General features: G+C 35.5%; 5 protein-coding genes and 1 long non-coding RNA gene across 7 annotated transcripts; 4 read left to right on the plus strand and 2 right to left on the minus strand.

Annotated features, from left to right (window-relative positions):
- The first annotated feature begins 4,269 nt into the window (after positions 1-4,269).
- On the plus strand, positions 4,270-6,076 carry LOC107941691 (uncharacterized). Of its 2 annotated transcripts, none has more exons than XM_016875271.2 (5): positions 4,270-4,617; positions 4,701-5,003; positions 5,093-5,372; positions 5,464-5,583; positions 5,677-6,076. In XM_016875271.2, the coding sequence occupies exons 1-5, from the start codon at positions 4,405-4,407 to the stop codon at positions 5,802-5,804; spliced, it is 1,044 nt and encodes a 347-aa protein (XP_016730760.1). In that variant the 5' UTR covers positions 4,270-4,404; the 3' UTR covers positions 5,805-6,076. The 2 variants fall into 2 exon arrangements, with proteins under 2 accessions (XP_016730760.1, XP_016730761.1); XM_016875272.2 differs by having other exon boundaries at positions 4,286-4,617; positions 4,701-4,994.
- A 1,720-nt stretch (positions 6,077-7,796) lies between these two features.
- LOC107898844 (phosphatidylinositol:ceramide inositolphosphotransferase 1) lies at positions 7,797-13,282 on the plus strand. The gene is given in 13 exon segments (XM_041080374.1): positions 7,797-8,697; positions 8,778-10,591; positions 10,687-10,776; positions 11,182-11,268; positions 11,349-11,417; positions 11,567-11,570; positions 11,573-11,646; positions 11,821-11,892; positions 12,062-12,122; positions 12,228-12,330; positions 12,424-12,519; positions 12,611-12,657; positions 12,752-13,282. Coding segments are annotated over 12 exon segments (870 nt in total). The 5' UTR covers positions 7,797-8,697; positions 8,778-10,558; the 3' UTR covers positions 12,886-13,282.
- A 355-nt stretch (positions 13,283-13,637) lies between these two features.
- Positions 13,638-14,719, minus strand: LOC107898069 (uncharacterized). The gene is made up of 3 exons (XM_041080375.1): positions 14,404-14,719; positions 14,006-14,323; positions 13,638-13,878 (listed from the first exon to the last, which is right to left on the minus strand). The coding sequence occupies exons 1-3, from the start codon at positions 14,465-14,467 to the stop codon at positions 13,730-13,732; spliced, it is 531 nt and encodes a 176-aa protein (XP_040936309.1). The 5' UTR covers positions 14,468-14,719; the 3' UTR covers positions 13,638-13,729.
- Positions 14,720-15,627: 908 nt separating this feature from the next.
- LOC107941694 (fructose-1,6-bisphosphatase, chloroplastic) lies at positions 15,628-17,467 on the plus strand. Its single transcript, XM_016875274.2, has 4 exons — positions 15,628-16,240; positions 16,329-16,553; positions 16,633-17,139; positions 17,234-17,467. The coding sequence occupies exons 1-4, from the start codon at positions 15,806-15,808 to the stop codon at positions 17,303-17,305; spliced, it is 1,239 nt and encodes a 412-aa protein (XP_016730763.1). The 5' UTR covers positions 15,628-15,805; the 3' UTR covers positions 17,306-17,467.
- Positions 17,468-17,956: 489 nt separating this feature from the next.
- On the minus strand, positions 17,957-20,732 carry LOC107941693 (O-fucosyltransferase 19). Its single transcript, XM_041080376.1, has 7 exons — positions 20,007-20,732; positions 19,762-19,834; positions 19,617-19,687; positions 19,461-19,549; positions 19,253-19,385; positions 18,466-19,175; positions 17,957-18,384 (listed from the first exon to the last, which is right to left on the minus strand). Exons 1-7 carry the CDS (start codon positions 20,253-20,255, stop codon positions 18,156-18,158), a joined length of 1,554 nt encoding a protein of 517 aa, XP_040936310.1. The 5' UTR covers positions 20,256-20,732; the 3' UTR covers positions 17,957-18,155.
- Positions 20,733-23,907: 3,175 nt separating this feature from the next.
- LOC121209560 (uncharacterized) lies at positions 23,908-24,887 on the plus strand. Its single transcript, XR_005904651.1, has 2 exons — positions 23,908-24,401; positions 24,793-24,887. It is a non-coding gene; the product is annotated as an uncharacterized lncRNA (long non-coding RNA).
- The last annotated feature ends 2,256 nt before the right edge of the window (positions 24,888-27,143 follow it).

The following is a 27,143-nucleotide window of genomic DNA, read 5'->3' on the forward strand; positions in this document are numbered from 1 at the left end:
CATCTCAATGACAGTGTCAACAACCTTGAAAATAGAAGTTTCCATTTTTGCTACTTAAGCTGCTATTTCTGGAACTTCATTGCCAGATGCCAAGTATACAACAGATCACAGTGTGCTTGATCCAATCAAGCGACCTTTTAGTGGAAACGTGTAATCAACTCCCCCGAGCATAACTTCGGGCCACAGTGGTTCTTAATGTACATTATAACACTAAACTTGTAGCTTTTTTTCTGATAAATTACCTGAACTAACCCAATCCACTGAGAGGTTTAGTACCTAAATCAAAAGAGAGTTGGGCCGTTATGATCTGCTTAACAATATATTCTTTCTTCCAAGGTTTTATATGTTTGGGGTTTGAACATTGTCATGTTGGAGTTGGAGTTGGACTTGCTGTCGGGTATTTAATTTTCACTATTGAAAAGCCCAAAAGATAAAGCACGAATCCATCACCAATACGTAACATTAGCAGCTTTTTCAACAGTTAAGCTGCTTCAGTCAGCTTGAGTTTTCCACATTAATCAACAGATATGGTGAAACAGCTTCGTGTGTTCCACCAGAAAAAGGAAACGACAAGCTTCAGACATAACTTGTTCTTCCCCGCTAATCAAGGTGGACAAGTTCCTCCATTATAACTTCTCTCCATACCTAGGATAATATAAAACACTTTTTATCCAACTCTTTTTTTTTTGGGGGGGGGGGGAAGGAGGGTTTAGTACTGTTTGTGATTAATTAGTTATTGATTATTAGTATGTACGTAATCAGACATTCAGACATGTTTAAAGCTTATAGTTTTACAGATGGTCTCCCACCCACGCGCCACTCATTTGCAGTGCTTTTTCTTTTAATACAACCTTTTCGTTTTGTTATTTGATTGTGCTTTGTTGCTTAACACATTTTTTCCTCAAAATCTGCCAAACCCCAACCAAGTTGTTCTTGCTTTTGGATGTCTTAAAAATTTACAAATCAAGAGTCATGACTTCGAAATAATTGTAAAAATAAGAACATATAATATATATATTGCTATTGTAATCTTATGAGGAACACCATGTCCAAGGTTGAATATGATTTGCAGATATCAAATGGCATCAGAATTTTGAGTTAATGTGGGATCAATGGCAGCACAATAAAGATTATGGAAACATGATGTGAGACAACCATCTTCAAACCTTCAAACCTAAACCTTATATCGACAAACTTCAGGTTTTGATCTGTTGACAACTCCTACCCTAACCACCACCCCCCCCCAAAAAAAAATCTTCCAATTCCTACATTTTGTTTTGAAAAGGCTACAACTATGATTAACATTCTAAATTAGTGTATTTTTATTGTATCAACCCAAGTTTTCCAGCCTAGCCATCAACTCGACCACGAAATATTAATCTGAATCTAACGTAGAAAATGTTTAAAATACATTGGTTAAATTAAAAAAAATGTATATACCTATCACATGAGCAACTTAGATATAATATTTTAACAAAAATGAAATAACTCTTTAATGGCAATGCTTTTTAACGAGTCAAATCTAATTATTTTTACAATAAGTATATATGTATTTTTATGTCATATCAAAGTTGGCATAATGACTTATTTAACCCCCATTTAATTTCTTACCTCTTTTAAACTTGCGTTTTCTTTGTTAAATCACTCCAAAATAGACAGAAAAATTAAAAAAAGTTAACTTTGTTGATGTGGACTACCACGTGGATGCCACATGAATAATTAATTAATTGTTTATGTAAGAACTCGTTTTTCTATGGTATCAATACCTAATTCCAAAATTTAAAAAAAAATCATATTGGTCCTTAATCATGCTCGAATCTATTAAACTATGTTTGTATGCTCAATTTAGTCTCTGTTTGGTTTATAACTTCTATTGTGCATGTATTTAGAACAACTTGATGATTTAAATTGAATTCAATGTTATGATTTGCGTGTGAATGTTCCGATAATTATTGTAGCATTTTGAACCTTGAGCCTATTGATTAGACTGGGCGAGGGGTGTTACAGTTTATGTGTGGCATCCACGTATATGTTCATGTTACCAAAGTTAACATTTACTAATTTTTTCTACCCCTTTGGGGTGATTTGATAAAAAAAAACACAATTCCAAAAATTAATAAAGGCGGAAAATTAAATGGGAAATTAAAATGAGTTTTGCTCTAAAGTTAGAGGGTTAAATAAGTCATTAGGCCATTAAAATTAAACACGATAATACTTGATTCATACTATATTAATCATTTTGAAGTTTTAAGAATTAATTGAAGATATGCATCATAATTTCAAATTAACCCTTCCTTTAATTAAGCTTAAAACTCGTATTATGAGTATTAATTAGTGATGATGATACATGCACTAGTATTTCCTTCACTCAATTGTAGAGCGCCTATGATGAGGGGAATTGTTGCTTAGCACGCTCCATCCATCCCACGCATGCATTATGAGACTCATCATCCCCATGCCATGTGCAGGTTCCATCACTCCCAATTTCATCCAACAATTATTCCACCATCCACCATCTCTTTTTTTTAATTATTATTTGGTAGCATTTATTTTCGAGATTCATAATAAATAAATCATATACAATCCAGTGGGGTTGTGTTGAGAGTTTTGTCAGGCAAAACCAGCAAGTGTCCGTAAAGGCAAGAAATGTCAGATAAACATCTCAGCCGGTTGTCGGGATACATTTCCTACCTAAACCCCAAATGCTTCATCATATTTTACAACAAACAAAAATAATTGAAATTTTTTAGATAAATACATGTAACGTGTCGCATATTAATTTATTTTTATATTTAATATATAAAAATTAATTTGTCTATTTTTAAGTAAAGAGAGTAAAATATAATATGACAGGTATGTTAGAGATAAAAGAAAGGCATGGATGGTTTAATCCAACTTTGAAGTTTTTTTTCTTTGGCCATTAATGAAACAAAGATGGGGGGATAATAGGGGCATGGTGTAGTGATTGTGACACCATTTTGAGTTTGCCTCAATTAATCCGCCACTGCCATAACCCAAAATCTGAAAGCTGATCCCACCACAGGCTTTAGCTGAAAATGGATATGTACATGTTGCTCCCTGTCTCCTCCCATATATGTTACTATTATGTACCATGTTACAGCACCTGCTAAACCATTTAATGGGTTTGGATTAAATTGAAAAAAGAAAAAGAATAAGAGGACATCATGTGCAAAGGAATATTATTGAGCCCCTGGATTTTGCTAAGTGGAGAGGTGCGTAGGTTAGCTAGGACAAATGTCTGGTGTGCTTGTGTTGGTAGTGATGGTGAAGGATAGCCTCCCACGTCGTGGCTCACACAATTTATTGTAACCTTTATTTTATTGTTTAGCTTCCCCTCAATAAACCCCTATACTTTTTCCAAAATAGAAAACCTATCAAAAGTATAGATCAAATCATAAAAAATATTTAATATTAAATATTCAATCCATCCTTAATTCTTAACATAAATAGAATAAACTGATTTAACCATTGAAATATTTAAAATTACTCATAATTCTTTCTCAATTTATAAATAGGAGGGTAATGCACTTCAGCGCACTTAAACATATACCTTCCTGCATTGACAACAATACTCATATCAATTAAACTAAGACTAAATTGACATCTTTATATATCTTTAAATTGAAAAAAAAATGGCCACTCCCAATCAAATGGTTCGAGGAATTTCATTATATTAATCGGGCATCTACTGTGGCCTGGGATTGAATTGAAACATTAAAAGAAAATCATAAATTTAATAGGATAAATATGGATATTTGAATTGGTCCTACTTTTGTTGTTTACTTCCTTACCTGGTTGGCTGCAACTGCTGCCTCCATCGACCCCACACCATGCCCACTGCCACCCTCGGTCCAGGCCAGGGCGTATTTTTAAGCATCCTCTTTAAGCTATTGGTCCCTTTACAAATATAAATCTTTTTTATAGTTAAGTAAAAATATTAGGGAGACTCTTTAATTATGAGTTAAATTATATTTTACTTCTTATATACATTAAAATTTAGTCTTTATGATATATATGTAGCACATCACGCGTCACTATTTAGTTATTCTATTAGTCACGTTAGTTATAACAGTAAAAATAAATAGAATTTTAATAGAGAGGATCAATTTAATTTTTAATATAATGTATAGAGATTAATTTAAAAGGAACAAAATTTAATCTAACTTCTAATACAGGGATATTTTTGTAACTTTACCGTTACCATACTCTCTTGACACTGACTGAGTTCTATTTTATTTATTTTGCCCAATGGCTCGGCTGGGCCCTCGTACCTCTGCCACAGCCTTGTAACGCCATGCCATTGCTTATTAAATCGTAACAACCCAGCAATTACCCATTCATTACTAAGCTTTCATATTTTCTTGCTTTTCTTTGTTCTTTCTCATGGCCAAAGTTTTAGACGACGCTGAGTCTTGGCGTCCGTCTCAGTTTTTAACCGACGATGAGTTTGGGTTCGGGCTTAATTCTCCGGTTGAGTCTGTGGTGGGTTCTACTGAAACAGACAGTGATGAAGAAGATTACCTGGCTGAGTTAACTCGTCGAATGGCCCACTCTACTCTGCGGAACAGCCATGCGTTTGCCTCTCAATACTCCAAGGTTGATTTAAACAACTTAACACAACTTCTCTGGTCAGTTATTAGGGATGGGTTCTAATTTCATTTTTTGTTTCGGTTTTTTAGGGATGGGTGTTGCCCAGTTCGCCTGAATCGACTCTATGTGCGTTAAGGAGCGGTTGTGGTTGCAAGCAAGGGTCTATTCATGGAAGCTTTAACTGTCAATCTCGAGTTTCATCGCCGCTGGGAAGGCGGGATTATGCGGCGGTGGCAGGGGAAGTGGCAAGCATGCGAGAGAATAGAGAATCATCGTACGGTGGATTCACCAACAGAAGTCTCTTGGGTCCACCGGCAAGAAAGTCCATTGATGTTTCTGGCTTTTACCCTTCTCACCAATCACTTTCTCAACACAATTTGCAGGCCAGTCAAGTAAAATAAACCTCAAAAACCAGCTTAAAATTGCCTTTTTTTCCCCTCCGCCATGGTATTAATGTGGGTGTTTCGTTTTTTAATTGCAGGTTCAACAATTGAAGCAACAACAGCTAATGAAACAACTGAAACATCAACATCAGTATCAGCAGAACTACAGCCATGTGTTCCAAAATAAAGGAAGGAATAGTAATAATAATAGGCCTTTGGGTATGTCTCCATCTGCATGGCCACCTCTACAGCCACAAAACGGTTCCGGTATGCGGGCTGTTTTCTTGGGGAATCCAAATGGTAAAAAGGAATGTACTGGAACTGGTGTTTTCCTGCCCCGTCATATTGGTAACCCTTCTGAATCCAACAAGAAACCAGGTACATACATACATGCCCATTTAGCCATTTCCTGTTTTTGTTCTTGTTTTAAATTTGTTGTCCCTTTGATAACATTTTGTTATTTTGGCAGCTTGTTCAACTGTTCTACTTCCAGCTAGAGTAGTTCAAGCCTTGAACTTGAACCTTGATGAGATTGGTGCTAGACCCAATCTTCATCCTGGGTTCAACACAAGTTTCACTGCTGATAATGGTAATAAAAAATAAAAACAAATCTTTGGGCAAACTAGTTTTGATTTTCAAATTTAAATTACTTTCTAGTTATGGGTTTTACTTATATTTGTAGATGCTGCTGCTTTGAAGCTTCGAAGTGGTGGGACTGGGAATGTCTTTTCAAGTAAGAAACAGCATAACTCAAGGCCTCAGCAAGGGATCAACCGTGAAGTCCAGTTACCACAAGATTGGACTTATTGACTCAACTTTGCATATGGTTGTTGACTATATTAGTATAGAAGACATATATAGGTTTTTAGGGTTAGGTTTAGATGAAAATCAATAATTTTCTAGTTTCCAGGAATGATGATGATATATATATATGGGGTTGCAGCCAGATTTTGTTCATTACTTTGGGCTTAGGGAAAACCAGTTAAAGCTATAGGAAGGGGTTACTCTTTTTTAATCTGGGAATAAATATATCTTGTTGAAAGTGAAAATGTTAATGAAATGAACGAGGTTTTATTACAACATCCCCGTTTTTCATTTAATATCAGAATATTATTATTATACTTTTAAATGATTGATTTTGGTGAGGACTAGGTAAGGTAAAAAGGATAGTGATGGAGTCATGGAATCGGTCGACCACTTCCGAGGCTATGCATCTTTAAACGCCGGTTCTATTGCGCGTATACGTGTGCTTTGGGGGCGGTTTGACGTGCCTTTAGTGGTGGTTGTGATGGTAGTGTGCATTACGTTACATGTTGTGGGGTTTTATTTGACTTGGTCCACAATATTACATTGTTTTCTTTTTATATTGGGAAAATCCCCTTCCTATGTTCTTCATTAGTCACCCATTAAAATAGTGAGAATTTACTGAATTAACCTTTCATACTTATCATTGCATTTTGAGATTTATAAATTGTGTGGTTTTCGACTTATGAGGCAAAGGAAGTGAGTACAAAGTACATACATCATTTTCCTCATGTCAAATTTTTATTATTACAAGTTAAGTTTGATTTGAGGGTTTCAGCAGTTACCACTTGAACTTCCTATGGTTGGGGTCCCCTGTTTTTTCTTCTTCTTCCACTTGGGTTCAAAGCAAATGGCTAAACAATTTTTCCCTTCAAGTTAGACCACTCCTTTCCATTCGAAACCATTTATTATCCGAGTGTTGTTCATGTTTGGTTAACTTGCATTTTAAATTGGTTCTGGCTTCTGACATTCTGTAATCACCAAATGTTAGAACTAAGGGATGTTGTTGGGAGACATATGTAACACTTGCGCTCTGTTTCCTCAGACGGAACGACGAAGAACCAGATTGCATGGCCAGCTACGGCAGCTATGAAGATTCCAAGCTTGTAGGGACATGACAGAGATAATGGGTATGCAAGTAAAAAGCAAAGCAAATTCAGACAGGCCTGTATATGATCTCTGTCATGACCCTTTGAGCAAAATAAATAAGTAGTACACGGATGAAAACTATCAGTTTCCCCTTCTTGTCATGATATCTATTATTCAAAATTCTTGTCTTTAGAAGCTAGAAGCTGGATTTTTCAAGATTTATTTATTAATATAATGATAAAATTATATTTTCATTATTCGATAATTTTAAAATATATTTGATAAGAGGAAGGAAGGCTAGATGATAATTGATTCACTTTTAGAATTCCTACATGCAATAATATGTGGTAGCATAGCATTGGGAAGAACATTATTCATCAACATGGAAAAAGGAAACCGACTTGGTTTTAGTACCCCAAACATTGAAATAATGCTTTGCTTGTCTAACCATCGGAAAGAAAAAAAAAAAGTGGTTTCACCTAAATGGCAATTATATAACTTTAATAAATGGATGCAATAATGATGATAATAATTATAATAAAGCTTATAATTTTCAAACATCTTTCATTTTGGCTTTTTGTTTCTTGGACTAAGGAAAGAAAGAAAAAACATGGTTCACTTATTAAAGTTCATAATAATTTTATTTTGTAATTTCACCGCTACTTGAATTTTTTTTTTTCCAAGTAAAACCCTAAAAGAGGTAAAAAGAAGTTGAATTGTATTTATCCATTTACTTAAAAAAATGATAAATTAATATTTGTATATTAAAACAAATTAGTCTTTCCTATTAAAATTTTTATCTATTTTTATTGTTAAAAATTAGCATGATTAACAAATTTACATGATAATTACACTTAATATATTAGGTGTAACTCATTCTGATATAGAATGGATCCTCTCTCTCCTTAATTGTTAGTTTTAGTAATGGAAAGGCTTGGGCATATGATTGAAGCAGCTACGGGAAGGGGGTCTTAGGAACCTTTGTTACTTTCTCATAGAGATCCTGCCTTATCTCACCTTTTCTTTGCATATGACCTTTTGGTTTTTTTGCAGAGCTGAAGATAAGGGTGTTGATTGTCTCAACCATGTCCTGGATAAATTCTGTCATTACTCAGGGCATCATGTTAATAGGTTGAAGACCCAAGTATTTTTCTCAAGGGATGTTTCGGAAGAAGTTGCTTCAAGGTTGAGTGCCAAACTTGGTTTTACTAAAGTGAACAATCTGGACAGGTATCTTGGTATACGCTTCTTTCATAATAGGGTGGGGATTGATACGTTTCAGTTTCTAGTTGATAAAGTCCGAGCTAGACTTTTGAGATGCTCGGAAACTATTGTTGGTTGGCCGTCTTACTCTGGCAAAGAGTGTGCTAATTACGGTCCCCAATTATTTCATGGATACTGCTAGAATTCCAATGTCGTTCTACTATGAAATTGAAAAATTGGCTCAAAATTTTTTGTAGGGATCATCATCCTCAGAAAGAAAGGTGTATATGATAAACTGAGATGTTTATTGCACATCGAGTTTAAATGGGAGGCTTGGGATTAGAAGACTTCAGGATCAGAACAAACTATTCCTGTTAAAATTGGGTTTCAACCTGATGGCCAATACTGAGGAATAAATATAATTTTCATGGGATTTTGCCGAATGGCATTCAGCGTAGTAGTTGCTCCTACATCTGGCGAACCATAGCCAATGTTTAGGAGAGTGTAAAGAAGGGTCTCATCTAGGAGATTCGAGATGGTCGTCTGGTTAATTATTGGCTTCATCCTTGACTTAAAGAGTCGGGATCTTTAGCACAATATTACAAAGGTAACGGACCTATTCAGTTTTCCCTGCATGTTTGCGATGTTGTTAATACGGATTGTTCATGGAATGTGGTTTGGTTACAGTCGATTCTTCCTTGTGAGTTTGTGAAGCGGATAATGGGATGCGCACCATTGGTGGAAACTGCTGGGCAAGATTACTTAACATGGAGATGGATGTTGGGAGGTGTTTTCTCTATTGCAGGAACGTACAAGAATTTGCTTTCCCATAATGTCTAAAAGAAACTCAAAAGTGATTTCTTCACTTGGAAAGTTATGGCACCACAAAAAGTTCGTTTTTTTCTTTGGTTGCTCGTGGTAAACTCTTAACTAGTGAAGATCGTACAAGGCGAGGTATGTCCAATTATCCTTTTTGTGAACGCTATGGTTTGTGTATAGAATCTGTAATTCATGTAGTTCGAGATTGTGGATTTGCTCAAGCTGTTTGGAAATTGGTTGTCAAGTGGATTATTTGGAACATTAGAAATGTAGGAAAGTTCAATTTCCTACGTGGTAAGTGGGGTTCTTTCTATTTGATTGTTTGTTGGTTACTTTGGAAGAATCGAAATGATTTTATCTTCAATCATGCTAGTGGCAATAGCTATGATTTTATTTCTTCGACGGTCAATTAGACAGAGTCTTTGAACACTAAGGGTTTGGCTAAAGCTTGGACAACTAAATCCAGTTTGAGGGAGTGGTGGCAACTCCCAGACAACGAATGGGTTAAAGTTAACGTGGATGGCTTAGTTTCAAAGGTTAATTCGAGGACAATCTTAGGTGGAGCGATAAGAGACCTAATGGGGGTTAGCTTGTCGGATTTAAAATGGTAATACAATTGACTGATATTTTTAAAGTTGAAGCCAGAGCAATACGTGAAGGTTTAATGTTAGTTTGGGCATGGAGTTTTTGTAAGGTGGAATTTTTGTAAGGTGGAAGTGAAGAGTAATAATATCCTTTTAGTTGACATCTTACAAAATGGATTAGTTGAAAACAATAGTGTTGCTGAAGTTAAAATGATTCATTCTTGAGCTTAAAAAATTAACAAGTAAAGATTAGGCTTATCTCTAGAGATTTTAACAAAGTTGCTAACTCTATGACAAAGGAGGCTAGATATAGTCTAGATCAATTGTCTATCTTTTATGACTCACTTATTGTAGTGTGATAGATTTTAAAAATACACATACATCACGCGTTATCTGCGAAAGCGGTTGTTAATTAAGCTAATTACTCCTTTAGCCTAAGTTATTTTTTCTTACCAAAAAAAATCTCATTATATTCTCTCTGGATCGCTCTCTCTCACTTTCGCAGTAATTAGTTGGTGTGAAGTTTGGTTTTTGTCTTTGAGTATAAGGTAATTTATATTTTCTTTCAATTTTTTTATAAAAAAGAATTGTTTTTGAATCATTTGTCACAGTTCTCAACTGTCTCTCCGTGTTCATCTCGTGTTGTTAAACACCCAGAATCAACGAATAATTTAAAAAAAAAAAACAAAAATCATAAACCTTTGCTTTTCTTTTCACTTTCTTCGTTTATATCGAACCCAGAGAACCCTTTTTTCTTTTCACTCTTTTTACTACTTTGTTTTTTCTTTATGTTGCTTGTTTTATTCGATCTTGATCGTAGGGATCTCGAGTGTTAGATTACTTGAAGAGTTTATTAAAGGGGTGGCATTTTCAGTGGTGGTGGATTTGAAGTTAGGTTATTGGTGGATAATATAAACTTCTTTTACTTTTTTTTGAAGTTAAGATTTTTGTGTGAGTTTTTTTTTTTTTGGGGGGGGGAGAAGGAGGGGGTGTTAAGTTAAACAATGTTGAACTTAACTGCTGGGTTGTGAAGTACTATGGAAGTGGTTGTTGTACGGCTACAAGATGACGCTTTACATTGGTCGCGAAGCTTCGAAGGTGTGTGTGTTTGCCTCCTTTTCTATTCGAGAAATGGAAATTTGTTTAGGGATTTTGATTTGATATTTGGGTTGTTTTTCTTTTGTTTCTTCTAGTTATGGAAGAGAATTTGTGCAGAGACAGCTACAGAGATCAATCTTCTTCTAGACAATTGGAAATACGTTCTTGCTGGTCTCTTTTTTCAGGTTTCATTTTGTTTTTTCATCTTAATTCAATATCTAAAAAAAAAAAAGAAGAAGCATTTTTAGTAGTGGAAAGCAAGCATTTTGTTTTAATGGAGATGCTTATTTTGATGAAAAGAAGTAGGTTCTGGTGAACTGTTAGTGATCGTGGTTTCTTATTTAGAGAACTCAAGCTTATGCTTTTAGCATAAGATAATTCTTCTATCATGGTTCATACAGATTGTTTGAGCTCAAGTATGTTACTTTACATTGCTTCTCAAAAGGATTTTTCATCCAAGCTTTGTTTAGTGTTTACATCTTCCTAAATTTGAAGTATGCTTAACTTATGGTTCTTTTATAACTTGAACATTTAGTAGGCTGTTGCTTTTGTTTTGGGTCTGAAATGTGCATTTACTTTCTACAATGCAGTACATTCATGGTCTAGCTGCTCATGGAGTTCATTATCTACACCGGCCAGGGCCGACACTTCAGGATCTTGGATACTTCCTTCTTCCAGTAAGAACAAGTTTCTTTTATTTTTGCTCTTTGCTTACATATATTATGTGTCTCTTATTTGATGAAATGCATAAATTTAGGAGCTTGGGCAAGATAAAGCCTACATCAGTGAGATGGTCTTCACCTTTGTTTTTTTATCATTTGCCTTGGTAAGGTTATTCTGTTACTTCTCTATTGATAATTCCATTAGTTTTATTCAGTTCTTACATTTTTACTACATATATTAAGGATCTTTTAATTTCAGTTCTATTGGCATTTTTCATGTCTCTAGTTCTAACATGTGAATTGTTATTTGCAGTGGACTTGCATCCTTTCATCTTCAAGAGCAAAAAGATCTATACTGTTCTAGTTTGGTGCAGGGTGCTAGCATTTTTAGTTGTGGGTGTTGATACTTAAGTGTTCCAGTTCTTTTTTAGATTTCCTTCCGTCATATTATGGTAATGTATGTTACCGTGGTTAAGTGAGAATCAACTTTGATAAATCATGCAACCTTAAGCTATTTTTAAGTAATTTAATTACAGATTGTTTTCTTTGTTTATTTATTTGCTGCAGGCTTCTCAGATTCTTCGAATCATCACATTCTATTCTACTCAGCTTCCTGGACCAAATTATCATTGCCGAGAGGTATAGACTTAAAATTATGTGTGTATTGGCTCTCGACTTTATGCTTACATTTTGAAATGGTATTCTTTTATTAATTTGTTTCTGCACTGAACATTTGTTCTCTAAGAGTTAACATAAGAAATGAAAATTGATTTTTAAGACCATTTACTAAACATCATGTTTTTTGCAGGGTTCGAAGCTGGCCAGGTTGCCAAAGCCGAGTAATGTGCAAGAAGTCCTCTTAATTAATTGTATGTATTCTTATTTTACCGTAGATTTCAGTTTACCGCCTTTAAGGATATAAAAATGTTTTCTGAATAAGTTTTTTGGATCTTTTGCTTGTCATATGTTTGCAGTTCCTCAAGGCGTAGTTTATGGTTGTGGCGACTTGATTTTTTCGTCACACATGATCTTCACCCTGGTCTTTGTGCTCACCTATCAGAAATATGGCACACGAAGGTAAAGCATGGCTACTATTCTTGCTTGCTCTATTGACATGCGTGTGTAGACAATTTGATGGGTTTCTGATGGTATATTGTTGTACAATTGCAGGTGTATAAAGCAATGTGCTTGGTTGCTAGCAATAATTCAAAGTCTGTTGATTGTAGCATCCCGCAAACATTACACGGTTGACATAGCTGTTGCATGGTATGAACTGTGATGTATACATTCAGAATTTCTATTTGATAATTAAAATGTTAGTTTCAATTTAGTTTACTATTGTATGATTTTTCTGCAGGTATACTGTTAATTTAGTGGTATTCTTTGTAAACAAGAAACTTCCAGGTTAGAATGTTTTGAAACCATATTTTAATTCATCCCCCAATTATTGAGGTATAAGCCTTGTTAGCAGTTCTAACACTCTATGATATTACTGCAGAACTGCCTGACAGAAGCAATGGAAATTCACCCGTTTTGCTACCATTGAGCACCAAAGACAAGGATAGTAAGACCAAAGAAGAGAATCACAAGCTCTTGAATGGGAATTCTGTAGACCATGCAGATTGGCCGTAGTAGTTTAACTTGCGGGCCAGATTCTGGAAAATGCCAATGGAATCCATGTTGCTTGGATGATGGGAGCTGCTTGAATCCTTGTGATTTGTATTATTAGAAAAACAGAAATTTGAGTAGTACATTGTGCAGTGCTCTGTGTCTTTGCTTAAAAACATCAGCCATCAATCATCATCAGCATGCAACATGTATCATGGAAGTTCCCGAGTTCCTATCACAGCTGTCATCTCTTTCTCATGTTGATAAAGCCCTCATTTACTGTACCTGTTGGAATACCGATTCTTCTCTCAACATTGTGTGAAATGGTGAAAATTTTAATTGTAGGTCTCTCGATGCCGAAGGCTATTGAGATAAACTAGTTTTTAAAGTGAGAATTTAAATGTTTTATATTTCATTTCAAGACAGGATTGCAGGTGGGGGACTTAGAATATAAATACAATGAAAAGTAAAAAGGGGTAGGAATTGTGGCCCGTTGATGTTGCTTTGAAACTATGATTCCTCCAAGCAAAAAAAGGCTGAAGTTGACAGGATCTAGCACATGGCATTCCCATTTTTTCTTGCTGTTTTCATGTGCTGGTTTCCTGGCCCTTCCTTTTTTTTATACTTTGGAAATGCTTCTTTTTTTCCTTATATAACTAAGCCAGGCTGTCTGGTATAATTTGCATTTATAAACAAAAAGATTGATGGTATATTACCAATACCATTAATCGTTAATGGTTCTTTTTCTAACATGATAGCAAGCATATAGCCCTTAGTGAACTCCAATCATATAAAGATATTATTCCTCAAACCAAAATTTACGTATCAAAGCTAATCGATTATGACAAGACCAAGACCGGTAACTTGGTCACAGGGGAGCTGAGGCAGGAGCAACACCGAACAATGACCCTGATTCACTAGAAACCGGACCAGGGGCAGCACCGGAGCTCAAGAGCTCCATCATCGTACGCCGAGGGTCTGTGCGCTGAGCCTCACAGAGATCTGCCAGAAGCACTCCTACACGTGTAGAATATACATTAACTTTCATTCCTGGTAGAATTTATTCCTTTGATTGAATCACAAGCAAAGCAGTTACTTCCACGTACGTGTAAAAACATGCATGAAAAAGTGGAAAGCAAGATACCTTCACCGGCGGCCAAATTGAAGTAAAGGTCGACAATGTTGGGGCAGTATTGGTAGCAAGCCGGGGAGCAAAGCTTGGCAGTGAATTGTGGTTCGATAAGGGAATCGGATGAAAAACCGGTGGAAGTTCTATCAACCCCACAAGCACGTACACATTCATCGCTTTCGATATATTCGGCCATCGACACCACCACCACCTCCGAAGTTCGGCATTCGTAGCCGTCTTTCTTCACCGATGTTTCCAACAAACATCTCTTCCCAGATGTTGCTATCGAAAACGCACACACATCCTTTGGCAAATCCTCGCAAATAATCTCAGCTACAAAAAAAAAAAAAAACCCAATTATGTAACATGAATATTAAAGTTGCCTTTAAAAATAAATGTGAAGATTAACGTACCTAGGGAAGAATGGAGCAAAAGAGAAGAAAGGAAGAGAAACAAGAGGGATTTGAAAGAAGCCATAGTTAAAGTGATAATATCCAAGCTAGATTGTTGTGAGGCAGGTAGAGTGATAGGTAGATTATATACAAATGAATGAAATGGGAAGTCTATGGAACCAATAGGGTTCTTTAACTTAGCCTCTAGTTTATTTTAATTTGGGTTCTTAATTAGCTTACAAGTTACAAACAAAGAATTGAGCTTTATCATTGAAGACGCCATTGCCGTTTACCAGTCTCTCTTTCGCTCTCCCCTCTTAGGATTCTTTAGTTTTAATCTTCGTTTTCAATATTATAAAATCATATCTTTATTTGTTCTTTTCGTTGATTTTAGTTTATGAGTCGATTCTTTTCTTTGTTTGGTACTTAAACACGTGTTTGTTCGACAGTAATATCGTCATCACCTTTTTTCTGTCTTAGTCTCTAAGGATGTCTTAGGTTCTAAAACTCTGTTTCCTAAGGACTAATTGTAGCACATCAGTAAAAGCCAGAGACAGATTCTTTGTTAATTACAAGAGATTACTTGTTTAACTTATTTAGGGTTTGTGCTAGTTTGAGTTTGGGTAGTTCTGAATTCTGATTCTTGGCTTTTTATTGTTGTTGAGGATGAATTTCTTCGGGAGAAATATTTAGAGTGTCGTCTATTGGATAGTCTATTAGTAGGAATTTTGCCTCTCCTACTCTGTCAAGAGTCATTGTATCATTGTGTCGTGAACGATTGACTACTTGATAAACTTAGTTCACAGATCTATCAACCAAGGCGCTCCGAACTTAAGTGGTACTATAGTTATAAATAAGTGGATTACAAACCCTGAGTTAGTGGTTCGAGTGTCCTGCATACAAGTGAACTCCATAATTATTACATGTACTATATTAATTTCTCTCTCCTAAATTTTGTCAGTCCATCAATCGAGACATTCTCAACTTTGCGAACCAAGCTCATTAAGCAACTACTCATGACATGATGGCTCTCATAGGATATGAAAAATAAAACCCCATTGAAAGAAAATATTCGATATTATTGAGAGTGCGATAAGAGATATATGTGAAACCCACCCAACCCAGGTTTTGTTATGAGTTGAAGTGCAAAGAATGGCACCATAAAAAAGCCCATGCTCTGCCCATTGGGCCATTTAAAATGAACCATGATCACAAAAATGGATATGCAAAGGAGGATAAGTGGGGTCGCAAAACTAAACAAAGAATCGCTGGGAACCTCACATTCTCAGCTTCAACATCCACAACACAATCCCAATCGACACTGTTGGGCTGCTGTAACACATGAGATTACAATAATAATAAACAAAAATAAAAATACCATACAAGAAGCAAAAAGAAAGAAAAAAAGCAGAGAATCACAATAATGGTTGCAGCAGTGGCAGCAACAGCATCATCTCAACTACTGGTATCAAGTTCCCGCTCTTTGTCACGGCTGTCACCATTTCAGCTATGCGTATTTGATTCCAAGTCCCTCGTGTCATGCCCCAGCAATGGCAATGGCATTAACAACAGTATCAAGAGAAGGCATGTTAGGTGCCTGGCTGTGGGGACAGCACCAGAGGCAGAAACCAAGAAAAGTGGGTTCGAAATCCAGACACTAACAGGTTGGTTGTTGAAGCAGGAACAGGCGGGTACTATTGATGCTGAGCTCACTATTGTCCTTTCCAGCATTTCCATGGCCTGTAAGCAAATTGCTTCTTTGGTTCAAAGGGCTAGTATTTCAAACTTGACTGGTGTTCAAGGAGCTGTCAACGTTCAAGGAGAGGATCAAAAGAAGCTCGACGTTGTTTCTAATGAGGTCTTGTTATCAAAAATCTGTCATCAACCATGTGTTACAGTTTATGACATGAACTACGTTTTGCAATTAAATTATGTTACATTTACAGGTGTTCTCTAACTGCTTGAGATCAAGTGGAAGGACAGGGATTATAGCATCAGAGGAAGAAGATGTGCCAGTGGCAGTGGAAGAGAGTTACTCTGGGAACTATATTGTGGTATTTGACCCTCTTGATGGATCATCCAACATTGATGCTGCTGTTTCAACAGGTTCAATTTTTGGGATATACAGTCCCAACGATGAATGCCTAGCAGAAATAGATGATGATTCCACTGTAAGTAGCCTGTATGAATTTTCTATCCCATATGCAAATTTTGAGATACAAGCTTCATTGTTACATGCATGGCCTGCAGCTTGGTTCAGCAGAACAAAGATGTGTTGTGAATGTGTGCCAACCAGGGAGTAATCTATTAGCTGCTGGATACTGCATGTACTCGAGCTCTATAATCTTTGTGCTCACGTTAGGGAATGGAGTGTACGCGTTCACCTTGGATCCAATGTATGGTGAATTCGTGTTAACTCAAGAAAAAATTCAGATACCAAAAGCCGGGAAAATATATGCATTCAATGAAGGGAATTACCAATTGTGGGATGATAAGTTGAAGAAGTATATTGATGACCTTAAAGACCCTGGCCCTAGTGGCAAGCCTTATTCAGCTAGATACATTGGAAGCTTGGTTGGAGACTTTCACCGGACACTGCTATATGGTGGAATCTACGGTTACCCTAGAGACAAAAAGAGCAAAAATGGTAAGCTGAGACTCTTGTATGAATGTGCACCAATGAGCTTTATTGTGGAACAAGCTGGTGGGAAAGGATCTGATGGACATCAAAGAATCCTTGATATCCAACCCGTTGAGGTGAGAAACACTTAAAACCTACTGATTGGTTTGTGATTTGTTGTTGCTGGTAAGTTTAGTAATTTGTGTTCTGTTTCTTGTGTTGTTCTAACAGATCCATCAACGTGTACCACTTTATATTGGAAGCCAAGAAGAGGTGGAGAAACTGGAGAAGTATTTGGCTTGAATAAGATGCAAATGAAAAAAGGGTAGTATTTTTGTTTATGGATATAAAGAAATACACTTTATGTTGTAATTCAAAATGAAGACGAACTTGTCCTTGTTCTGTAAATTTTATGGGAATCTTTTTGTTGGCAATGGCAGCACTTCAAGAAGGTCATTGTATGAACCCCTTGTGTTTTTGCCTTTTCCTCTTGCAGAGTTGAAGGATTTAAGTTCCATCTGTTGTGTTTTTTTCTTGGTTGTCGGTAAACTTTCTGCAATGTTGAATACCTCTGAGGGTGGCAAGGCAAAACTGCTGGTTAGTTTAAAAACAGGATCATGCCAACATGCATGGAAATGGCCGGTAGTTCTAAGCCTCTAACAATGCATATGAGCTAAAATATTATTTTAAATCCAGCTGTGCAGGCCGATTTCGATTCCTTTATTTCCATTAATTTAAACCTGATATTGCGAAAGAATCAATTTGAAACACAACTGCAAGCTGTTCTGAGGTCAATGAAGACAGAAATCTATACAAAGCCCTTTCTTGTTTCTCTCCGTAGTAAAACATTCGGCCAACAGAATCGTCTTCATTCTTTTTGTCTCCTTTTCCCCACCATACTTTAATCGAATCAAGATTGGTTCCTTCATCATGGCAATAATACATCCCAGTTCGTAGGAGGTTAATTTGGCAAATGCTTTTTTTTTTTTTAACAACCAAGTTGTTGAAAGAATAATGAATACACTGATTCCATTGTGACATATGTGAGAGCGTGCCTGTATAACTAACCTGATTTGCCTCAGAATTCTACATCACCTGCTCTACTTAACTAAGTTGCTTGTTTGGTCCTCTAACAGCACACAAACTGGTACTATTATCTTTGAACTGAACTCAAATTCTGCTCAAGCTCCAAAGATCTGCTACATATGCAACCAGGAAGGGGATTTGCATAAAAATTCTCCTCTAGTCGTGGTGACTCTCCCGGCTGCCTTAGGTACGGTGCTCCGAGCCTGTCCAAGTGTAAATGCTTAACTTCCATAGAGAACTGTTCCCAAGATATTACACCTTCGTCCAGCTGATCAATGAGTTTGACAACATTTTGTCTGAAATAAAACAACAATGTTAGAACTTAGAACACTTGTCTTAATGTCACTGCTTTCAATAAATAGTTACATTCTCCATACCTATCAGGCTTGATGGTCTTTCGGAACCCTTCAAACCGTCGATGACCTTGTACTGATTTTCCCATATTCCCATCATAGGTATAAACAAAGACATCACTTTCAAGTGCCACAATGTAATCCAAGGCAGCTAGGCGATTCTGATATGGCTCTAACAGTTTCAGTTCTTGTTGAGTAGCCAAAGTAGAATGAGACAAGACATTTGGATACTCTGATCGGAAAGCTGCCATGCTATCGTGGCCGTAAATATCACCTGCAACAATGTAGATAGGCGTGCTGGATGGGTAACCCAACGCTTTGAGGAACAAGGCTGCTTCTCTAGGTGTCATTGGACATCCACCTTGACGTCGCCGTTGCTCACCGTCAATGGTTTTCTCCCTCCAATGTCTAACCTTGTATCTCATAATTGTGAGCTCATTACCTTCTTGTTCGGTAAGGTTGTGGATGCAGCCTGTGAATGCAAGCATATCCTTCTCGTACCTTAAGTGCAGAGCAATGTATGGTTTATTATTGTTCTTTAACCTCTCGACTAAAGTCATTCCGAGATCCTCTATCTCTTTCGTATAGCGAAGAGCCTCATAATTGGCATGGCACCTTAGTCTTTGAATTGAAGTTGGTAGTCCATTATTAGCAAGCCTAGAATCAGTATGTGTGAACTTGATTACCTTATGTCGCTTTAGTAATGGCATCACCTTCTTTCTATAGTAACTAGCCTGCAAATGAAAGCATCTATAAGGCACCATTCCAGTTAACATAAAATTAAACCAAGTATCATCAAAGTTTTCTATACCTTTGACCAGGAAACAGGGGCCCTTACAAGAGGCTTTATTGCTGTATATTTAACAGGTAGATGTTCAACAATCTTAACATCATCTTTCAGAACGTTGATGAAGTGCCTCCAAGCAAAAATATCCTTAAAATCACTGTTGCAATTTAAAAAGAAAGTTAATCTTTTTAAGCTTATACAAATAAACTGATATTTAAATATTTAATGTTACCTTGGGTCAGTCCAAAATGATTCATGATCTAGAGAAGGAAGAACCAAGGTGGCATTCATTATCTTAGCAACAGCAACCATATCACAAATCTGCAATTTAATACAGATTAGCTTTTGGAAAACACCAAAAGGTTAAAAACAAGTTTATTAAACTTACTCCTATTCTCATTTGATTCAGTCCTCCATTTGCATGAACGATGATATAACCATTAGTCGTTGATCCGACCCCTGAGTTAAATTATGTCAGATTGACAAATATTGATATGGATGTGCTTACAAGTTGAGAAAGGAATATGACATACTTGTTCGATTCTTAGGCCGAGATATACATTGTTGATAATTGTCACTGTTTGGTTTCATCCAAATCTCTGGGGTCTGCGAATAACGCAAGAACATGACATACTTGATGTTGTAAGGAAAAGCTAAGCAAGAACATGACATGATATAAAGCTAATGTTCATGATACAGTACCCCAGAAACAGTCAAGAATCAACATATTCAACGCCAAAAAGGAAAAATAACAAAGAAGCATTCATTTTCAACTTACGAAGACCCGCTCAAGGACCCGTTTGGGCACGGAGCTTTGAGTCTCGGCGACAACACGTTGGGCCAATGTCCAATCATCTTTAAAAGCTTGTAAGATCAACAGTCCGTTTTCGTTTTTCCATTTACCGTTGATCTCGACGTGTCTACAAAGGAACGTGACTTTGCAAAAAACGGAAACAGATATCATCAACAACACGACTCCGAGGATTTTACGCCACACCTCCCCGCCGGATCTCAAACCGGGAACCATATTAACTGCTTCATGATGACACGTGTTGTCAACACACAGCCAAGAACATAACAAGTTCCTGTGAAGCAGCAGGAGCAGATATCTTATGTGGTGGCCGGAGGAGGAAGAACCGGAAGGAAGGTAACCGTTGGGGCTGTCGGTTTGTTCGTCGTTGTAATAACAGTTTAAATTACAAGAAGATGAACAATTGCTGTCGGACTCTGATGTCGGAAGTTCTGTCACACGTCGTCTTGTAGTAGTGTGTCCACCTTGTTTTGGGCTGCTGTTTGCCGTTTGTTTGCAATTCCCGACGGCATGGCGTCACCGGAAATATTAAAAGAGAGAAAAAGGAAAGCGAAGAAGAAGAGGAAGAAGAGACGATCAAGCAACTCAACACGAAAATTTCTTTAATAAATAGGCTTTGCCGTACTTTTTTCTATAATGCATGAAAATTGACGAATGGCAAATGGAGAGGTAGCAGGACATTGTTTTTATGGGTTTTTCCGAACGTACGAGGCACGGCCTGTTTGGTTTTTTATTTCATTGTTGGGAATGAATCATAAAAATTACAAATACTTGAATTGTGGTGTGTAGAATATAACGTATGGTCATTGGTCAATATTTTTATTAATACCATATACTAATACTTACCATTTCTACAAAAACAAATACTAATAATACTTACCATTAACACAAGTCTATCTCTCAATCAGGGTAACTCTCCAAAACTCACTAAAAATAAAGAATTTTTTTTGTCATAATTATATATATATTATTTTCCTATTTATAGATTTATAAGGGGTTATAAATAATTTTAAATACTGCCTCAAAAGTTTAAAAAATAGTATTACTTCGATAATAAATTTAATATTGTTTTATGAACATATAATATATCTTGTTTATGTATTTTGCAATTTAATAATCCTAAACATGTTTGTTGTAGACTTTTTATACATTAAATTCTTACTATATATCTAAACAAAAAAAAATCTTATCATATAAATTTTAATATATTTATATCTTTGTATTATGATTATATTATTTTATATTTTATGGAGTTAAGTTGCTGTAACCCAAACATTCTTTCAGGGCATGGCATTTGAAGCCCTATTTGCCTCCCTAAAGGCATAGCAAAAAGAGACCTGCCAATCACGGTCACACAAGCCCTTGATGCTTAGACACTGATCCATCATTCTTTCATATTAGATTTGAAGCTGACGGCAAAAGGGGTTTCACAGTGATTAAACAAGTTGCCATTAGTGATTGGGCTAATAGCTAGTTGGCATAATTATGTAATGAACTGAATAAACATATCAGCTGCGACGCATATTTATTATTTTAACATCTATTCGTTGGTAATAGTTCAATTAGCATTGATAAGTGATAGGGTTCATATGAAGACTCATCACTTCCAGATGCAAAGCTAACGTCTAACTAGGAGCTTCATGTAGGTTTATCTATACGTCTAATTCTTGCAGGTTTGGTATACTTGCAATAGCATGAAATTGGTGTTCGTTTTCACTTTCCAACAACATTAGAAAACATTTTTGATATACCTTAATCTCTAGGATGGAGCAATAAGCTATGTGAATCCTTCGACAATCCTCGGAAGCATTTTTTAACATAACACTCATTAGGGTCCCATTTGGATGAATTGGACAGTGCTATTGGATAAATTGCTGTCATAAAGAGTATACAATAAGAAATTTTTAATCGTGTTGCATTTCTTGAATTGATTCCATGATTAAGTAAATTGTGAATTATCAGAACGATTCTTCTTAACATAATTACAATTATTTAAGCCTAATTGTATATATCTGATTGATTCCTCCTCTAGCTCAACAAAAGTTCAATCAGACTGCATTTGAATTAGAAGAAAATTCTACGAATTTAGAAATAATTTAATTGAGTCAATTTATTGGATGTGGAATTAAATTAAGTAATCGTGAGAATTGTTCAACTAGAGAATTTGATTAAATAATTTTCTTGAAAAATTAATTTGGAAAATTTTAGTGATTTTTGAAAAAATTAATTTTGATAAAGTAAAATTAAATTAATCAAATTAATTAAAATAAATATGATATTTTTGGAAATCATTTTTCAAGTCAAACAATTAGCACAATAGGTAATTGAACTTGAAAAATAGACCCGAGATCGAAAATTAAACTTGAGAACCAAAACATGAGATCGAAGCCTAAAAATTGGTTGAATCGGGCCCTGTGTATGAAACTGAGTCGACAGTCCAATCAATGGCTGGTAGTTAAGTTAGTTATTACTATAGTTAGGTTTTAATTGCTTAGTAAACCTTCAAACTTTCTTGTAGTTACATTTTAATCCTACTTTAATATTATTCAGTTTTTTTTTACTTTCTTTTGTTAAACCCCCTTTTTTTATGTTCTTGCTTATTATTCTTGCCTCCATTGTTGTGCAACCCAAGCTTTAAAGTTTGAATTTTTATCCATTTTTTTAGGGTTAAAGGTAATGGTGTTTTTGTTTAATTTCTTATTGTTAATGAGTGGTTAAATTACTAGGTGATGGTTGATGGAAATGATAGGTAATTGATTTTTTGGTTCGAGACTAAATTGCAAAATTAGACTAAATTGAATAGACTTAAAAACTTAAGATTGACACTAATCAAGATAAGTGAGATTAATAGGAGATCTTATTAAGCATCAATTTGATAAGTCCTGGATTAGTTGGTGAGGTCGAGGTCGAGAGATAAATTGGACTAATTTTTTGAAATTGGTAAATTTGAGGTCGAGAGGTAAAACGAAACCAATTTAGGAGTAATAACAATTTAGAATCCTAATTTGAAAGTCAACCAACCATTCCTTGTTATCGTATTTGATAGTTGTGAAGTTCGTTTTCTTTACAATTTAATTCTTTATTAGTTTCAGGTAATTAATTGGTATAATCATATTCTTGACCAACCTGTCGTACTATAGTATTTAGCTAGTAGTTAATTAGACTCACTGATTCACATGCTTTTAGCTTAGGAATTTGCTTAATTGCCTATTTGTATGGGTTCGATCCTTGGATTACTTTAATGTTTCATTGAACATTACAAATATTACAATTGACCTGTAATGCTTGTAATAAAACTGCAATAGTTATATATTTTTTAGTGTTAATTCTACGCCTAGCCACGGTGTTCAAGCGTCGGAAGTTGGCGTGTGGTCAGCCTTGTTATAGCAGTGTCACGACATCTAAGGCAATATACTCTTTTTTGGCATTTTCAGGTCGGTGTCACGACGTCCCATAGTGTGTGTCATGACATAGCAGACAATATGCTCCTTAAGTAGTCTGGAGGTGGTGTTGCGACATTAGAGCTAGGAGTTACAACATCAAAAGCAATCCTTTATTAGATTTGATTCTCTAAGTATAGTATTTTCGTCTAAGTACACTTGCAATTTTTTGAATAGATTAATTAATAAAATTATTTATGAATTACATTAATAATTTATTTATTATCCTCACATGATTTTTACACACAAAGCAAAATGAAAGCAAATATTACTTACTCGTTGTCTACTAACGTTTAACTAATAGTAAGCAGTGTTTCGTGATTAGATCGTAATACAAAAAGACAGCCTTATGTAATTGATTACAAACTAAAATGATTTATATAACTGTTATTATAAAAAAATAAAAGGATACGAGGCAAATTCTAAAAGGCTAGTAAGAAAACCAGACTGAATAGAATGATTATGAGGGGAGGAGAAGACTTCACCACAAAGTTTGTCTACTAAAATTAATCAAATACAAAAATAAATAATCACATAATTAAATAAATTAAAATTGATTGTTTCAAACCTTCATGTTGCTTCTCTCTCCGGGCACGGGACTGATTTATTAAGCTTTTTATTTCTGGGGGGCTACTTACTGCTATCTCTCTCTCTTCTATTTCAAAAAACAAAATTACTTCCTCTCTCTAGGGTTTCGAAGGGAAAACTTTCAGAGAACCACGGAGGGCACTCCCACCCTAACCCTAATTGTAGGGTTGTTACAGCTTACACAACAAGTTTATTGTGGTTATTTGATTCACGAGATTCAATTTGTTTTCTGGGAAGAATAAAAAATAGAGAGAAATCAAGTTTACTTTAGCGTCTCCGACGACGTTGCGGATCGTCTTTTTGATGCAATTTCTACGTTGATTTCATGTTTCTGGTGAGTTTAAACCTAATTTCGTATTTTTCTTTTCGATTTTCTCTTTTTTTTTTGCTGCCGAAAGGATTGTAGTTGCTTGCGTATATTTTTATTTGTTAGGGTTTTTCGAATTGTTTTTGATTGTTTCGTTCATTGGATAAACAATTTATAGTAAAAACGAAAAACAAGGCACAAGGCATAAGTCAGAACAAGGAACACAGAAAGTGAGGGGGAGTGTGAGAGAAAAGAGATAGAGCTGTTAGGTGGATTTGCTCTTAGATTGACCAATTTATTTGCTAAGAGAGAGCTAGCCATTTTATTTTTGATGATTTAGCATCAATTGATTAATGAATTTTCTTCCTAAGAATAGATGTCTTTTATTTGTTTTCATCTTGCTTACCTTTTCGGATAGGTTTTAGTTCATGGTGTTTGGTAGATGCTGAATGATTGCTAGTATGGACTTAAATGCTTCACCAGTACCTGAAGATGATGAAGAGATATATGAAAGACATATTGAACATTACTCTGCACAAGAAGAACATGTAGAATCTGCAGTTGAAATTTCACGGCGGGTACTTCTCTGATTCCTTTATTTGTTTTCATCTATCATTGATTGGGAATAGTTCTGGCCTTTATTTATTTATTTTGATTTCTGGTAAGCATGGTTTAGGCAGTGTCAGAATGAATCATTCTCAGCAATGAACGATAGACCAAGGTAGTGTTGTAGATGAAACAGATTCTTTTGTTTCATGTGAGCATGAGATGCTGAAGTTGTCTGGGTTAATTTAGTTGATTTGGAGTGGTAGCCACTTATTGGCTACTTAAAAGTTAAAACTAGTGTGAAGGACGTGGTGCTTGTGTATGCTGAAAATTCTTTCCTCTTCAAAGGATTTATATATGTTTGTGTTCATAATTTTTTATTGTATTATTATTTAACATGCAGGTTCGGTTACTCTTTCCTTTTTCATTTTACATTTCCCGTATCTCTTTCCTGTTAGTTTATTCATGTTATGCTGTGATATTTTTGTTTCACTCTTTAAAAGTTTTTAATCTTCATATTTTTGCATCACTTTTCATTCATGCATGTAATGGAATTTGCTTCTTTAGAACGTGAAGAAGACGGAAGAGATTGAGAAGAGACCGATCAAATGACGGCCAGTCCATGTCTCTCAGCCTCTCTACATGATCACTTCTATCAAAATAGGAATCCAGGTCTTATGATAAAAAGCAGGATCCCTCCTGGTAAGACGGCTGACATTGCACACTAATTGCTAACTAGTCTCAGGGTTACTGTCAATGTATTTTTAATAATCTTGGTTTTCCCATTGCCAAATATTGTAGTGCTTTGAAGTTTATGTTTGGTATTATTCAGTACTTCTTTTTTGTTGTTAGTCATTTCATTTTTATGGTTAAGTTGGTGAGTTGATTGATTATTAACATTTCAAATTTACGTTGTTGTTTAAGACATCACATTTTTTTTAACAACCTTTCTAATCTTTTTGCAGGTTGGCTGGATTGTCCTTCAGTTGGTCAGGAAATAGGCTGTATTATTCCTTCTAAGTTCCACTTGGTGAATCTTATAATGACTGTGTTCCTCCTGGTAAAAGATACTCTTTTAAGCAAGTGATTCATCAGCAAAGAGTTCTAGGAAGAAAGGTATATGGACAATGTTGCTTTGACAATGTTAATTTCTTTTAATTGTCCCATAAAATGCAAATCGGATCTTTTCTGTCATCATCTCTATCATATAAGTGGCGCATCAAATTTTTTGTGAAGGACTCTAGAAATCCTCAAATGCAGGTTCATGTTATGAAAATGCATATGGGACTAAGCTGGTTATAGATAAAAGCAGGGGAATAAGTAGACTATTTCTGTTGATAGACTAAATAGTTTGTTGATTTTTACCTAAATGTTTTGACTTGTTTTGTTTCTTGTTGACTAAACCTGAAAAGAAGGATTAAGCAGTAAAATTAAGAATACGCCCCATTTTTTTAACTTGCTTGACAATGCATGTTAGGTGGTAATATTACATACTTTTGCTATGATGTTGTTTTTTCGTTTCTACTAGAATAGTCTTGTGTTATGTTTCTTAAATGTGATTCCTGTGTTAGTTTAAGTCCAACTCCACAGTTCATTTCATGAGCAATTATATGACGGAAAAATTTTGGCTATGTTTTTATTGTTATTTCCTTATTGTTTCTTTTTTGGCATGCAACAAGTACGTTCTACTAATAATTCTAAGCATTCATCTTTTAAACATCATTTAGGAATTCATAGCGTAACATCATTTTTTGTTTTACCTTTTGTGCAGGCGATAAAAATTTTCAATGAGCACGCCCTCCAGGAATCTACAAACCTGACTACATTGATGCTCTGTATGCATTTTATCATGAAGAAGGCCTGAAATGGTCATCTGCCCTTCAACTCCTGAGTGGAAGAGGTCTTCTGACCTTGATCTCAATGGTGATGCAGTTGCAGATGACGACGATGATGATGGAGGTGGAGGTCCAGCTGCATTACCTGTACGGATGACCTTGTAGTATTGTTGTTTTTCATCCTTTTTTTTATTGTATGTATTAGCTTCATAAGGGCTTTAAAAAGTACTTTGATATATCAAGCCTTTTATATCCATTGCTTCTCTTCCATGTAGAAGTTAGATTTTGTTTCTCTTTCATATGGAAAAGGTTAGATTTTTACTTTTTATTATTATCAGAAAATGACAAATTTTGATATATTATGTTTGGGGTTATCTTCAGTGGTAGC

The sequence above is a fragment of the Gossypium hirsutum genome, chromosome A11 (genome assembly GCF_007990345.1).
Source record: "Gossypium hirsutum isolate 1008001.06 chromosome A11, Gossypium_hirsutum_v2.1, whole genome shotgun sequence".
Taxonomy (NCBI): Eukaryota; Viridiplantae; Streptophyta; class Magnoliopsida; order Malvales; family Malvaceae; genus Gossypium; species Gossypium hirsutum.

What these genes read in the sequence shown, in the direction of transcription:
- LOC107898069 (XM_041080375.1), bottom strand. Translation starts at nt 14,467, where the DNA reads ATGGCTTCTTTCAAATCCCTCTTGTTTCTCTTCCTTTCTTCTCTTTTG. An exon ending in TTTGCTCCATTCTTCCCTAG is followed by an intron (nt 14,324 to 14,403) that starts GTACGTTAATCT and finishes TTTTTTTTGTAG; the next exon opens with CTGAGATTATTTGCGAGGAT. An exon ending in CAATTTGGCCGCCGGTGAAG is followed by an intron (nt 13,879 to 14,005) that starts GTATCTTGCTTT and finishes CTACACGTGTAG; the next exon opens with GAGTGCTTCTGGCAGATCTC.
- LOC107941693 (XM_041080376.1), bottom strand. Translation starts at nt 20,255, where the DNA reads ATGGTTCCCGGTTTGAGATCCGGCGGGGAGGTGTGGCGTAAAATCCTC. An exon ending in TCGGCCTAAGAATCGAACAA is followed by an intron (nt 19,688 to 19,761) that starts GTATGTCATATT and finishes AATTTAACTCAG; the next exon opens with GGGTCGGATCAACGACTAAT. An exon ending in CCCCTGTTTCCTGGTCAAAG is followed by an intron (nt 19,176 to 19,252) that starts GTATAGAAAACT and finishes TTTCATTTGCAG; the next exon opens with GCTAGTTACTATAGAAAGAA.
- LOC107941691 (XM_016875271.2), top strand. Translation starts at nt 4,405, where the DNA reads ATGGCCAAAGTTTTAGACGACGCTGAGTCTTGGCGTCCGTCTCAGTTT. An exon ending in TGAATCCAACAAGAAACCAG is followed by an intron (nt 5,373 to 5,463) that starts GTACATACATAC and finishes TTATTTTGGCAG; the next exon opens with CTTGTTCAACTGTTCTACTT. An exon ending in AAGTTTCACTGCTGATAATG is followed by an intron (nt 5,584 to 5,676) that starts GTAATAAAAAAT and finishes TTATATTTGTAG; the next exon opens with ATGCTGCTGCTTTGAAGCTT.
- LOC107941694 (XM_016875274.2), top strand. Translation starts at nt 15,806, where the DNA reads ATGGTTGCAGCAGTGGCAGCAACAGCATCATCTCAACTACTGGTATCA. An exon ending in TCGACGTTGTTTCTAATGAG is followed by an intron (nt 16,241 to 16,328) that starts GTCTTGTTATCA and finishes TTACATTTACAG; the next exon opens with GTGTTCTCTAACTGCTTGAG. An exon ending in TTGATATCCAACCCGTTGAG is followed by an intron (nt 17,140 to 17,233) that starts GTGAGAAACACT and finishes TTGTTCTAACAG; the next exon opens with ATCCATCAACGTGTACCACT.